Genomic DNA, 15,874 nt, shown 5'->3' with positions numbered 1-15,874 from the left:
TTACACAAATCTCTTCACCCACTATATAACTTTATGGTAATACATTGCTCTTGTGTGTGTGTGTGTGTGTGTGTGTGTGTTTGTACTGGGGCTTGAACTCAGGGCCTGAGTGCTGTCTCTGAGCATTTTTGCCCCAGGCTATTATGCTACCATTTGAACCACAGCTCCACTTCTAGTTTTTTTTTTAGTGGTTAATTGTCTCAAAGACTTTCCTGTCTGGGCTAGTTTCAAACCCTGACCCTCAGATCTTAGCTTCCTGAGTAGGTAGGATTACAAATGTGAGCCATTAGAGCCCAGTTTGCTTCACTTTTTGTTACTTTTTTTTCTTTTTGTCAGTTGTGGGGCCTGAACTCTGGGCCTGGGCACTGTCCCTCAGCTTTTCAGCTCAAGGCTAGCACTTTACCACTTGAGGCACATCGCCACTTCTGGCTTTTCCTGAATATGTGGTTCTGAGGAATGGAACCCAGGGCCTCATGCATTCAAGGCAATCACTCTGAGCCACCTTCCCAGCCCTCTTTGTTACTTTTAATTGGATGTAGAAAATCATGCCAGTTAATGTAAGAGTGATCTGCAAAGAAAGCACTACACATTACAGTTATGATAATTATCAAAGATAAAAAAGATTATTTTAGGAAACAGAACTTTCAGAGCATAGACTCATTTTTCTTTAAATAAATATTTATTTATGTAGGTTCTGATATCTCATTACTTCTGGTTATAGTAGAGGGGACAAGAAAAGATAACACAAATTAAAAAGGAAATAATTTGGCAACTTATTTACAAAGAATGTCCTGTGGCTTAGTAGAACACAGAAATCATGTAACAGTAATTTATATATGTATATAATCAACAGAGTGATAAACATAGTGATACTTTAAGGTTTTTGTAGAAAAATTTCAACAGACAAAAGTGAAGACAATAGTATAATGAGACTCCATATATTCACTAGTGAGCTTAAAAATTAGAAACATAACAAAATCCAGTTTTATTTATTCCTTCATTCTTTCTCTCCAAAGTTTTAGACAATTCCTAACCATCTTATGATTCTATTTTTGAATACTTTAGTTATCATTGTTAACACAGGTAAGTCTGAAAACATATATGATGACAGATGCTTCTCCTATTAATTGCTATTTTATGCTGAGATATTAACAGAGACTGTTTCTTACAAGTCATACTTTCCAGACAATGATCTTCCAAATTGTTCCTGGGATCTTCAAAATGTCAGAATTGTTCGGATGCTGTTAATAAAAATAAAGCAATAATAAATTAATTTACCCGATCAATTTATCAAAGCCCACAAGAAATACTTGCTCTATAAGTTCAGCGTTTGGTCTAATCTTTCTTCATAGTCATTCAGGAAATTGTGATCTCATTTGAGCTGTGGAGTTCCTGTTGCCCTCTGGTGCTGTTGATGAGTAGGGCATACCAAGGAGGAATGAGGCTAGTCACTGCTCTTGGCTTTCTCTTTGCCAAGGCAAACATGCTTATGAGAGGAATTCTGTGTGTTGGGATGCTACTTTCTGACAACCCAGATGTTTTCAATCCTTGATAACTTCAAAGTGTGGGAATTAAGAAGGGGATAAGCCTCAAGGACAGAGAATTCTTATCTCAGACATTACTGTAGACTTCCTGACATCAGCAGGGTACCATGCTTACATATTTTCTCTATCCAGAAACTAGAAGTGACATCTTTGTGTAGGAGGAGAAACTGAGACTTTTCCTCATCACAAGCCAGGGTAAACAGATGTGGTGTCCCAACCCCCTCCATCTACTCCCTTGCTTCTGTGCAGTTGTGGAAAGAGGACCTGTGCCACATGGTGAGTATACCTGGGAGGACCATTAAGTTCCTTTCCTGATGCTACCTTTCCATCTGTGTGGACAATCAGGTGGTTTCTTCTGGAGATCAGCAAGGGAAAATGACCTCTAGGCCTCTGTTTCAGTGCTAATTATGAGGGAAGCCTCCTTGCAGAAATGGAGACCTGCCAACCTACTGATAAAGTGATAAAGTGATATGAAATATTTTCCATTTGACTATCACTTAAGTCTGTGACTGAGATCTCTAGGGTAAGGGGTCGTGGTAGAGGAACTATGAACTTCAGGCATCAGGCTCCAAACCCATACCCAGGTACTAACTTGAAGAACACACAATTTGGGCCGTAGCGAGATGTGCATATTACTTTACTGGTAAAGTTTTATAGTATAGTTTAAAGATAATCTTTATTTTTTCTTTTTGTTTGATTGAACTTCTTTTTGTTATGTTGTGGCTTTCACATATTCTTTCTTTGTGAAAAAGCCTGGGTCCTCAAATCATAGACCTTCTTACTTTTTCTAAAACATTTATTCTCTTCTGTGAACTCCTGTCATTTTTACCTCCTCATTAGCTTCTCATATCTTTGTTAGGCCTTCAAGTTTACTTTTCCTCCTTGCCCTTTATCTTCTCTAAGTAATCTTTTTACTTTTGTTAGTCCTGGGGACTTGAACTCAGGCCCTGGACACTCTCCCTGAGCTTCTTTTGCTCAAGGCTAGCATTCTACCACCTGAGCCACAGCCCTACTTCTGGCTTTTTCTTTGGATGCGGTACTGATGAATCAAATCCAGGGCTTCATGCATGCTAGGCAAGCACTCTACCACTGAGCCACTTTCCCACCCCCCTCCTCTAAGTAATCTTATTCCTCATGTTTTTCATTCTTTGCTTCTACTGAACAATATTGAACATTTTAAGTTAATTAATCAATCCTCGTCTTACCCACATCCCACTCCTAGGGTAATGTTCAATTGGAACATGGCTATAAATCAGTTCCTAGAGTCCAATAAAAGAGAGCACCTGATATCTAAAATTGTGGGTCAAAGTGTCAGAGCAAGATAATGAGAGAGTCGAAGGATCCTTCACCAGTCTGACACCTGCCACTGTGTGCTCACATCCCTGTGGTGTCAAAGGGCGTTTTCATGTAGGGCCTGGTGTGGACACTCCATGTCAAATTGCAGAACATATGCATTCCAGACTCAGGAGTACACTGAACCAGAGGGGTCTACCATTATATTGAGAAGCCTCTCCTAGGGGAGTAATGCCACCTAGTGAACACTGGTGAAAGGGCAAGCACACACCAGTTTGTACTAGTGCTCCACATCATACTGTAAGTAACAGGGTGCCTTACAGTACTAACAGCTTTTTTTTTTTTTCAAAGTGGCCATTATTTAATTGTTGATTTGTAATTGTAATTTAACAGTCACAATAAAGAAAGTCAGAAAAGGCAAACTGGAGAGGTCTTAAAAATGTTTTTTTGTTGTTGTTGTTGGTTGTGGGTTCTTGAACTCTGGGCCTGGGTGCTATCCCTGCGCTCTTCAGCTCAAGGCGAGCACTCTGCCGCTTGAGCCACAGTGCCACTTTTGGTTTTCTAGTGGTTTATTGGAGTCTCATAGACCTTCCTGCCTGGGCTGGCTTTGAACCGTGATCCACAGATCTCAGCCTCCTTAGTAGCTAGGATTACAGTTGTGAGCCACCGGCACCTGGCTTAAATGATATTTTAAAAGACTTAGCACAGAGGTTTCTAAACCACTCAAATCATCTATCTAGTGATTTACCTTTTTCCTTGGTTCATTAGGTCATATGCTTCATTGACTTTGTCAAAGGGCAGGGTACGAGTCACAAATAAATCCAGATTGAATTTCTTATTCATGTAGTCATTAACCAGCTTTGGTACAGAATCTACACTCTTCCATCCTGTAATTTGGTCAAAATAACACATAAAGAAAAAGATGTCACATGAAGAAGTAGTTTAATAAGCGTGTGTTAGGTGAATTAATATTAGGTCATTCTGAAGCAATCCAAGTTTCAAATATATTAAACACCTCCCCTCCATTTTTGATGTTTTTTTTTTTTTTTTTGTCAGTCGTGGGGCTTGAACTCTGGGCCTGGGCGCTGTCCCTCAGCTCTTCAGCTCAAGGCGAGCGCTCTACCACTTGAGCTACAGCACCACTTCCGGTTTTCTGGTGGTTTATTGGAGATAGGAGTCTCACTGTCTCTCCTGCCCAGGCTGGCTTTGAACTGCGATCCTCAGATCTCAGCCTCCTGAGTAGCTAGGATTACAGGCGTGAGCCACCAGTGCCCAGCTTTTGATGTTGTATACATCTTTAATTTTCTATACTTTCTATATAGCTTTAGTTTTCTATATCTATTATTTTTTGGGGGGGGGGATCAGTTGTGGGGCCTGAACTCTGGGCCTGGGTGCTGTCCCTCAGCTCTTCAGCTCAAGGCTAGTACTCTACCACTATATCTATTATTTTTTGTCTTCATAAGAAATAGTCAAACCAGGTACCATGGCTCTTGTCTGTAATCCTAGCTATTCAGGAGGCTGAGATCTGAGGATCACAGTTTGAAGCGAGCTAGGCAGGAAACTCTGGGACTCATCTCTAATTAATCACCAAAAAAGCTGGAAGTAGAGCTATGGCTCAAATGATAGAGCACTAGCCTTAAGTAACAAAGCTTAGAGATGGCACTCAGGCCCTGAGTTCAAGTTCCAACACTGGGGTGCACATGTGCTTGTGCACACACACAACACACACAGAAAGATTATTTTCTACTCAATTAGGTCAGTGTCTACTTTCTGCTACTCTGTGTTGGTTTATTTCAGCACAATTTGAATTTCAGTTAGCTAGTTTTGATTATCTTTCTATATAGACTCCATTTACTTTCACATAATGAGTAGTTTTTATACAGTCTTTAGATATGTTTTACTTTCTCAGTAAAGAGATGATTCAATAATTAATTGTTAATTATTCATTAAGGAAACGATTCAATAATCCTCAGTGTTACAATTTTATATTACTGTTGAAGAAAATTAAAATCTATGAAGGTAAAAAAGTACTAACCTCCAAAGAGTGTTGCATTTAGAGTACGGCCCATTATTAGCTCCTCTGGAGACACATCCAGTGCTTTGTCGCCAGCCTTCACTCCGACCAAAGTACAGGTTCCTCCACCTACTGATGTGGAGTCCAGAGCTGCTCTCTGAAGGGTCAAACACAAAAGATTTCTAGAGTCATAGAAGAGCAGAGCATGAACTCCAGTGTGGAAATACACAATATTTTAGGGAACATTTTGTTCTCATCACAAGTTTTCATTCTCTCTTCTAGGGTTTGCACCAGTCAGATAAAATTCAGGCTTGGACACATTACGGAGTCCACTTCTGGGGATGTTGAATTTATTCTTTATCTCTTCTCTAGAAGAGGTTTAGAAATCAGGCTGAGTAAAGATGTAAGTGAAAAGGAATGAAATCACAACTAGTTTTTATTTTTATTTTACTTTTGCTAGTCTTGGGGCTTAAAATCTGGACCTGGGCTCTGTACCTGAGCTTCTTTTGCTTAAGGATAGCATTCTACCACTTGAGCCACAGTACTACTTCTGGCCTTTTTTGAGCAATTTATTAGAGATAAGACACTCACAGACTTTTTCCTGGGCTGCCTTTGAACTGGGATCCTCAGATCTCAGCCTCCTGAGTAGCTAGCTATACATGGGTGAGCCTCTGGCACTTGGCCACAAATGCTTTTTATAACTCACGCTAATGAAACAAGAAGAATCCATGGGCAGATAATTCAGTTCATAAATTCATTCTTTTCTATATGGGTATGATACTGGAGTCTTGTATTCAGGTTCTTGCACTTGCTAGGCACTTGCCCTACACAGACACACAGACACACACAGACACAGACACACACACACACACACACACACACACACACACACACACACACACACACACACACACACACACTTCTAGTTCTCTTCAGTTATTCCTAGCAAACAAACAAAACAAAAAACACCATCAGTTTAGTGTCTTTGAATACATGCATATTAGGTGAATATTTAGTGAAGAATAATGCTGGGCATTATAGCAATTAACTTCTGTTCATGGTCTATGTGTTATAGTTGACTTTTTACTTTATTTTATTTAATAGTCAAAAGGGGCATTTTCTTGGCCAGTTACAAATGAATAAACCAGACCAGTGTGGTTGCACAAGCCTGTGATTCTAGTGCTAGAGGATTATGCCAGGAACATTGTGAATTCAAGGCCAGTTTGATTACACAGTGACTTTGAGGCCAATCTGGACTACAAAACAAAATGATTTTTTTAATTCCCAAAGGAGAAGGGACAGGGGACAAATACAGCCAAGTTATTAACTGTTCCTATGTGATAAAGAAAGTAGGCAATGTGAAATGAGCCTGGTGAGAGAGAGCATATGGGATGGGGAAGAATGATGGAAGGGTGACTCTGAGCAGGAAGTACTGGGCACCTCACTGGACCCATGAAATCTTAACCTCCTGTACCACCTTATGACATTCAGAACAAAGTAAATAAAAAAGAAATAGGAAATTGGAAAACACAATTGAAAATTATTTTCAGTCTAACAATATGTTATATTGAGCAATTAAAAGGGATCTCAAATGAAGAGGTATGGCCCAGTTTGTGATTGCTACTGGCCCAGATCCTCACTCTGGCTTCCTGTCTTGCCATGTGACTTTTTCCTCATACATATTCCCACCCAGATGCTGTCAGCCCTGAGGGCCATCCTGAGTGTAGACAGCCTTATACAGTTTGACTTCTAGCCTACATAACCGCACACAAACCTCTTTTCTATACAAGTGCCCAGTCTCAGATACTTCCTTGTTGGTAACAGAAAGAAGATGAATACAGGACAAATCAGTGGGCATGGAAGGCTGAGGGAATGTTTAAATGAATTATGGCTGACAGTTCTTATTTGAAAAGATTAAGAAGGAATAATTATACCAACTGCAAGCAGCCCATCTTCATCTATCATTTGATGATTAAAGAACACATTGAAAACAAGGAAAAAAATGTACAAACCATGTGTTGATATCCTCCTATACACTCAATGGCAAAGTCCACCCCGCCATTGGTCATTTCAATGATGACTTCCTGGATGGGTCTGTCTAGCTCTCTAGGATTTAGACAATCAGTTGCCCCCAGGGCTTTGGCGAGAGTAAACTTCTCATTGTTGATGTCAGTAACGATGATTCTGGAAGCTCCTGCTACTTTACAGCCAATTACAGCAGAAAGACCTACACCTCCTAGGCCAAAGATAGCACACGTAGAACCAGGAGTGACCTGGGGGCAGGAAAATTACACTTTTATAATTTACTTTTATAGCAGCTGGTTTCCCCCTCCCTCCCTCCCTCCCTCCCTCCCTCCTTCCCTCCCTCCCTCCCTCCTTCCCTTCCTTCCTCCCTTCCTTCCTCCCTCCCTCCCTTCCTTCCTTCCTTCCTTCCTTCCTTCCTTCCTTCCTTCCTTCCTTCCTTCCTTCCTTCCTTCCTTCCTTCCTTCCTTCCCCCCTTCAATCTCGTTCTTTTTTTTGTCAGTTTTGGGCTTGAACTCTGGGGCTTGGGTGCTGTTCTTCAGCTTTTCAGCTCAAGGTGAGCACTCTACCACTTAAGATACAGTGCCACTTCTGTTTTTCTGGTGGTTTAATGGAGATAAGAGTTTCACAGACTTTCCTTCCCAGGCTGGTTTTGAAAAATGATCCTGAGTAGCTAGGATTACACTAGTAATCCTAGTGCTCACTAGTGCCCAGCATTTTTAGTTTCTCTTAAAGGGTAGGGTGAGGTGAAGACTCCAAATTACAAGCCCGAGACTGCTTGTTATAAAACTATATGATACATCCAATGAAGAAATTCTGCCAGTGTGAAAATGGATACATTACTTTTTAAGGTTAGAGAATTATTTAAGGGATATGAAGACGGTCAGTTCATAAAGAACAAACTCAAATAAAAATAATTCACTTGTTTTACTTTTCAGTATGGTCAGATAAAAAATAAAAGCCCACACATTTTAAGGAGGTAATATTTCACCCTTTAAAAATTAGATCTGAGGCAATTGTCTCACTTATGATTCCAAATAACTGATTTCTTTAGATGGAATGGAGTCGAGATGTCTTGTCTGACAGTGAAGAATCTGAGAGAGGTTGAGGAAATCTCTGCAACATTTGAGTCATCCACTTAGAAGATACTTTCTCAACATCTCTCTTGTATCTAGCTCTATTATCCTGGTAATTTTTTTTCTAACGTGGCATTCTGGAGCCATATCTTACTACCATCAGGGGTGGCAGAAGATACAGGGATGGGAAACTAAGATAAGTTGTTATTGATTGAAAGAGAATCCCCAGCATCAGGGAGGAAGTAGGTGATGGTAAGGGTTTCTATGGTTCCTGTTGCCTTTCGGTCAGTTGTCCTGATATAAGATACTATGAAACATATTTGATTAGGCTTTATTTACATTGGGACTATTTATAATCTAGCATGCTGGTATAGCATATAACATGTAACAGGTACTAAGCCTAGCCATCTATGAGGCCAGCTATTTTACATAGGTAATATAATTTAATTATTCTCACAAGTATTACAAATGGGTATTTTTTCTAGAGGGGCTAAGTTACAGAGCAAGAAACAAAATAGCCAACGTTTGAAGATAATTGATGATGGTTTCTTTCCATTGCTTCCCAGTAACCCTCTGTTTGTAAATCCTGGACTGTTTAACAACTCACCTTGGCAGTGTTGATTGCAGCACCATAGCCAGATGAAAACCCACATCCAAGCAGACACACACGCTCTAAATTTGCATCATCATGTATTTTGGCAAGGTTGACATCAGACACCACAGTGTACTGAGAGAATGAACTGACTCCCATGAAATGGTAAATTGGCTTTCCTTTGCAGGTAAATCTGCTGGTTTTATCTTCCATTAGTGCTTGGTCAACAGTAGGATTTTTAAAATTACTGGATAATTGAAAAGAGAGAGGGGAAGAGATACTAAGAAGAAGAAAGTAAATAGGACACTGATCACTTTTTAAATAAAATGTGTTTGCCTTATATTATCTGTAATGACAATTTTATGGAATTCACATGGAAGAAATGGGAAACTAAGGTGATAATTTATAGTCTTTTGGAAAAAATTTAAAGACCATAACAACAAACATTTGTTGAAGGCTTTGTGTGTGTGCCAGAAACCCTTTTAAGGTCTATTTGTGTATTAATTCATAACAGTTTTTATTGCAGAATGTTATTATAAAAACAGAAGACTATAATAAAGCCTGTACATCTGTTCATGGCTTCAGTTACAATCAACTCATAGGTTGTCTGGTTCCATCTATTATCTTCCACAATATGTGGAATATTTCTGTATGGATTTCAGACATCATTATTTCATCTGCATTGAAATATTTCAGCATATATCTCAATATTGTATATATCTACATATGTATATATCTACGTAGTGCATGAGGTTGATAAATATCTTGGTAACCTTTCATTTGTATCCTTTCTTCTTCTGTTTTTTTTGATTTTTTTTAAAGAAACCAAGCCATTTGTCCTACATAGTGTTCTTTTTAGGGAATTTTGCTGTTGCTATACCTGAAATTGGGCTTAACTTATTTTTCTGTTACCATATTTCCTCCTAAATTAACATTTATGATCTAAACACTTGATCTGATGCTATTTTTTGGGGGGGATGAACATGTTAAAAGTAGACATAGATTCTGATCATCTATATTGATAAATCTTTTATTTCATTAAAGTTTGCAAAATAATGTAGTTTTGGTTTTTTGAGTATCAACGACAAGCCTGCAAATCAGACATTACTATCCCCATGTTATAAATGAGGAGCCCGAAGCACAGAAGTAGATACAAGCACAGTATAGTATTTGTTGTGGTTTTATTTGGTAGTAGGGATTGAACTCAGGGTCTTTTACATACTAGGCAAGCAGTTTACAACTTGAACTATATCCTCAGCCCTTTCCTTTGTGTTTTGCTTTTGACATACGGTCTCTTTACTTTGCTGGAGCTGGCTTATAGCCTACCAAGCTTCAGGGTCTATGAGTAAGTAGTATTTTAATTTCTGAGATAACTAGCTTTAGTTAGCATTAAAAACAAATAGGCCCTCCTATAGTTTCAGTGAAATAAAAATAAGATGGTTAAGATTTAGACTCAAGCCATGCTGCCTATGTGAAAATCTGTCAGGAGACATTGAGCTATGAAGCGTGGAAGCAAATGACTACTCTCATTCCTACAGAGTAGATACTATTTTGAATTTGCCATTTATCACCTCAATGTTATCTATTTTATAGTATGCACTTCTAGCCTATTGTTTTGTGTATAATATCATATATTATATATTATTCAGCTACTTGTTTTTCCCCTAATATCATTATTTGTGTGAAAAGACATTATGTGTGTCAAATCGTTCTATATACATACTTCAAACTTAGACCATTTCACTGTACTTTTCCAATGTGCTACTATATAGCAATTTGTTAGTCCTCTCTATTACTAGAGGACATTCCTTTTGATATTGTGAACAATTTTGCAATGATTATTGCAGCATGTGACTGCATATTTGGAGCACTGCCTGGGATACATTAGAAGTAACAATTAGTGAACAGAAGGTTTGCCTCTTCTGAACTCCATTTAGGTGTAGCCAACCCATTGCTAAACATCCTAATAATAGCATATAGAAACTTACCGCAATTTTCCACAAAAATTTGTGTGTGGATTCAGACAGAACTTGCATTTTTTACATTGAGGTGTATAGAATGGAATAACCTTGTCACCTAGAAAGAAAAGTCATATGTGGTATGATTCTGTCTTTTTTGGCAGTATTGGGGTTTGAACTCAGGGCCTGTTGTTTTCTAGTCCGACACTCTACCACTGATCCATACCTCTAGGCATCCTAAGGTATTATAAGTTTCTAACAGCAAGGCTGGAGATAGGGCGCAGTAGTAGAGTGTTTTGTATCATGTACAAGGCCTTGAACTCTATCCCTAACTCCTTCCCCCTCCAAAAGTCTTTCTACAAGGGAACACCATTTAAATTTTTTCATTTTTTTTTCCTTTTAAAACTATTTTTCAGTAGCTATACAAAGGATATTCAACTTATGATCAGAGTCACTCCTATCATTTTTACATATTCACTAGAAAGTACTGTAGCTAAAATGTTTTATTTCATTAAAATGTAAGAGTATGGATTCTTCTACGTATTGCATAGGTTGTCTTTTTGTTTATTTTGGTAGTATTAGCATTTGAACCAAAGGCCTTGTGCTTGCTAAGCAGGTGTTCTACCACTCGAGCCATGCCCCCAGCCTTTATTTTGCTTTAGTTATTTTTTTCAGATAGAGTCTCACATTTTTGCCCAGGGGTCAACCTTAGACTGTGATTCTCTTACGGTTTTCTATGTAGGTGTGGTATCAGTTTTTCTTTTAATTACTGCACTGGGCAGTCAAGTGACAAATCTGTTGGTCTTATCTCTTCAGAGTCCTATGATTTCATTGTAATTCTTTGTAGCATGACTATTATTATTTGTATTTTCAAACACTATGAATAGTAAAACAGATCCTTTTTTAATATAGACGGTACATAGGCTAGGTAGAGGTAGGAAATTTGATACCATTGCCATGTATCTAAGTCTGGAGCAATCTCATCAAAGAAGAGAGTCATGTGGTTTATCCCGTGTGACAAGAGAGCAGTACATAAGCCACACGGCAATGTGAGGTGAAGAAAATAATCTCAGCCATTGACATGCTTCATTTAGGTATTATATGTATCTTACAAGCTTCCAAAAAGAAAATTAGGCTAACATTGATACGTATAGTGTTTTTAAACCTTAAACTGTCTTCTTATTCTTTATATAATGTTAAAATAGTTGACATACTTTCTATTTTACATAAAGTATAACATTTCTGAACCATGGTTGCTTTAATTTTAACTAATCATAAAATATTGTGTTTTAGGACAAATTTCTTTTCTATTTTTGTTGGTCATGGGGCTTGAACTCTGGGCCTGAATGCTGTCCCTGCGCTTTTCAGCTTAAGACTAGCACTGTCCCACTTGAGCCACTGCACCACTTCCGATTTTTTGACTGGTTTATTGGACATAATAGTCTCATGGACTTTCCTGCCAGGCTGCCTTTGAACCATGATCTTCAGCTCTTTGCCTCCTGAGTAGCTAGGATTACAGGGGTGAGCCACTGGTGCCCAGCTTTTAGGACAATTTCTGAGCACATTATATAAATAAAGTGGCCATATTTCCTAGATCTTATTAGACACTTCCAAATTCAAATATCCCATCTCCATGTTAACTATAGGTTCTATGTCTCACTTTTGATTTGGGAAAAGATGGTCGGTCCTCTTATGTTAACAGAGATCACTTACAGCATGCAAAGCCAAGACACTACCAGAAATCATCACTGAAAAAGCCTGGTATTTCTATTGAGTTTGAATCAGAAGGTAAAATTACCTGGCTTGAAGTTGGTCACTCCTGGCCCAATGCTTTCCACAATTCCTGCACACTCATGTCCAACAATCACTGGGAACACACCATTCTTGAAATTAGGGTCAATATTAAGGGCATCAGTGTGGCAGACGGAAGTGGCCATTACCTACAAAGTAATTACAGACGAGTCATATTTCTATAGTTACTGTTGAGATAGATGTTACAATAATTTTAGGTCTCATGTCATCTTGAAACCTTACAGCACCCCTAGAACTTAGGAATTACATTTTGTAAAAAACCAAAAGAACAAATGAAAATAGACTGGGCAAGATTTTTTGTTTTTTTGTTTTTTTTTGTCCGGTCGTGGGGCCTGAACTCTGGGCCTGGGCACTGTCCCTCAGCTCTTCAGCTCAAGGCTAGCACTCTACCACTTGAGCCACAGCGCCACTTCCAGCTTTTTTCTTTTTGCTTATGTGGTGCTGAAGAATTGAACCCAGGGCCTCATGAATGCAAGGCAAGCGCTCTACCACTGAGCCACCTTCCCAGCCCCTGGGCAAGTTTTCTAACTATCATTGTTGAAAAAACCTAAGATGTAGGATTGGCTGTTATTGTCTTCAGCAGAGGAAAAATGCAAGTAGTAAGGGCAGAATAAAGCCTATTAGGCAGAAAGAGAAGAAAGGTTCCATGGCTTGTTCAAATTCTGTTGAAACTACATGAAATAATGTTGAGGAAATACCATTTTTATAGTTAAATGGGAAATATTGCCTAAATGAATTTTCAGAGTATCTTTGTGTAATTGTTCTTTAGTATCTGACAAAAAGGTTGTTCCATTCATTCTCACATACAATCCTATAATGGCTTGAGCAACAATGAAGAACTTACCTGTGTCCACAGCTCTGCCTTTTCTTTTCCTGTGTGTGTGTGTGTGTGTGTGTGTGTGTGTGTGTGTGTGTGTGTTTGTGTGTGTATGTGTGTGTGTGTGTGTGTGTGTGTGTGTGTGTGTTGGTACTGGGGCTTGAACTGAGAGCCTATTCTCTTCCTCACATTTTTTTATGCATGGCTGGTAATCTACCACTTGAGCCAAGCTTCCAGTCCAGCTTATTTGGTGGTTAATTGAAGATAGAGTCTTGAGGATATTTCTGCCTCGGCTGGCTTCAAACCACCATTCGCAGATCTTAGCCTTTGAGTAGGGTTATAGATGTGAGGCACAGGTGTCCGGCTTCTACTTTCCTTTAATAACACTTTTTAATAGTTGGTAAATGGAGAACAACAAAAGCCCAGTTCTAAGTGAATTCCTTTGCTGATTGTCAGATTTTAAGCCCATTGTAAAAAATGAGATAATGCCTACTTTAATCTGGACCTATAAATATAACTCAAGTTATATACTATAACTACAGATGGAGACTCCAAGGCCTCTCACTCATACCAGGTCAGAATAAACTGTTAGAAATCAAGCCTGCACTTTGGGTATGGGTATATCTACCAGGGAAAGTCCTCACTCACCTGAATTCGAACTTCATGAGCCTTGGGGGGAGCTACTTCAACCTCCTCAATAGATAAGGGCTTGCCTGCTTCCCAGGCAACAGCTGCTTTGCATTTAATAACCTGAAAGAGAGGGGAATGAAGGAGTGAGAGAGAGAAGAAATGGAAGTGAGGGGAAAAGGGAGACAGAGAATGAGTTGGGGCAAAGGAACACAGTATCATGGGAGAAAAGGTAGTACTGAAATTTGTTGATAAATTGTTTGTGGCAGATTGTTACATATAATTATATTATTTTGAAGACAAGGGATCTTCGTTTGAACCTAAGTCAATTCTATGTTATAGTCATTACATTAAATTATTATTATTTTTGCCTGTCCTGTGCTTGAACTTGGGGCCTGGGCTCTGTCCCTGAGTTTTTCTGTACTCAAGACTAGTGTTCTATCACTTGAGCCACAGCACTACTTCTGGCTTTTTCTGTTTGTGTGGTACTGAGGAATTGAACCCAGGGCTTCATGCATGATAGGCAAGTACTTTACCATTGAGCCACATTCCCAGTCCCATACATTATTTTTAAACAAATAATTCTATTAAAAATTTATCCTGATAGAATGACTTGATTTTCCCCCTTCCATAAGAAAGAATATGTTTTTGGGCTAGGACGGTAGCTCAGTGGTAGAGCACTTGCCTGGCATGCCTGAGGCCCTGGGTTCAATTCCTCAGCACCGCATAAGCAAAAAAGAAAAAAGCCAGAAGTGGCACTGTGGCTCAAGTGGTAGAGCGCTAGCCTTGAACTGAAGAGCCTTGAACTGAGGGACAGCCCCCAGGCCCAGAGTTCAGGCCCAACAACCACAACCCCCCCCCAAAAAAGAAAAAATATGTTTTTATAGTGCTTAAAGATTTTTGTAAGTGGCCAGAAGGTTGTGTTGGCTTAACAAATTTCATTCCATTGTGAGTGATCACAGTTTTGTTTGTCAGAGCACTGATGTGTTTTGTAGGTGTGCTGCTTGAGTTTAGTCTTCAAACCAGCAGATTTTTATCTTGGATGTCTTCCTGAATAGGATCATATTGCAGGTAATATTTTCAAATCTAGATTTATACACAATAGGTACAATTCTATTTTATGGTGATAGCATAGTTGCTTAAATTTTGCTGTTTAAATAATATTTAATTTAAAATATCCTTCTAGTAAATGCTTTGGCAAATCTACAATTAATTCCTTAGAATAAATTCTTAGCATGGAGACTACTCATTTCCTTTTAATCAGCTTTAAATTTCTTTGATCTGAGCTTAACCCCAGAAGGAAGCTCCTTTCACAAATGTACAAACTGAACAGATACAGGTTATGTACTTACTTTTCCCTTGGTGCTCATTTCTCTTTCCCTTAGGGAAGTTTGCCTTGGAAATTTCTTTCTGGCTTGAGAAGCTGTCCACCTCTACCCAGAATACTCTGTGTCCTGCACTGAAAAGTCTGAATAAATACTAGTCCTGCTGTTTCCTCCTCCAATCACTTGCCTTTCTATTGCTTCACAGCTTAGCTCAGCATTCCCCACGTGATTTGTGTTATTATATTGCAGCTGTAAACTTATTGCTCTGGAGAGCTCCAAGAATTTTTTTTTCATCACAAAAGTTAAGATAATAAAGAAAAGTGCATTAAACATATTGGGCTGAGTTATACAAATAATTATTACGGGCATCCCCACTGCTCTAGAACTTCTTTTCTCTGTCCTTGAGAGCCATTTACCTGAAGATGGTATAGTCTTTCTGTATATTTCTATTTCCCTATACAATAGTTTAATCTATTAAAAATGAATGTATGTATTATTTCCTGTGCTTCCCTCTGACCTGTTAGTGAGATGCTGCCTTCGTTGCATTTCATTTTCATGATTCTTGAATATTCTACTGTATGAATTGACTATTTTATTCTTTATTTGCTGAAGATGAGTCAGTGGTTGTGTGAAAGTTCTGTTCATGTTTCCTGATGCACATAGGTTTGAGTTTCCTTAGGTACTCTTTAGAACTAATACTCATAAGTCCACTGTTAAGATAATTAGCATACTAGAAAAAACCCAGTCACAAAAACTCAAAGTCCCGGAGAATGGTGTGGAGTCATTGCCGAAAA

General features: G+C 38.7%; 1 protein-coding gene across 1 annotated transcript; it reads right to left on the bottom strand.

Annotated features, from left to right (window-relative positions):
• Window positions 1-665: 665 nt before the first annotated feature.
• LOC122127174 (all-trans-retinol dehydrogenase [NAD(+)] ADH4-like) lies at window positions 666-15,183 on the bottom strand. Its single transcript, XM_042701781.1, has 9 exons — window positions 15,108-15,183; window positions 13,777-13,878; window positions 12,298-12,439; window positions 10,530-10,617; window positions 8,557-8,788; window positions 6,864-7,124; window positions 4,873-5,008; window positions 3,586-3,724; window positions 666-1,241 (listed from the first exon to the last, which is right to left on the bottom strand). The coding sequence occupies exons 1-9, from the start codon at window positions 15,123-15,125 to the stop codon at window positions 1,217-1,219; spliced, it is 1,143 nt and encodes a 380-aa protein (XP_042557715.1). The 5' UTR covers window positions 15,126-15,183; the 3' UTR covers window positions 666-1,216.
• Between the last annotated feature and the right edge of the window lie 691 nt (window positions 15,184-15,874).

The sequence above is a fragment of the Dipodomys spectabilis genome, unplaced genomic scaffold (assembly GCF_019054845.1).
Source record: "Dipodomys spectabilis isolate Male_0828 unplaced genomic scaffold, ASM1905484v1 ptg000297l, whole genome shotgun sequence".
Lineage (NCBI taxonomy): Eukaryota > Metazoa > Chordata > Mammalia > Rodentia > Heteromyidae > Dipodomys > Dipodomys spectabilis.
The sequence above is the reverse complement of the archived record's forward strand: the minus strand, read 5'-3'. Positions and strand labels throughout refer to the sequence as shown.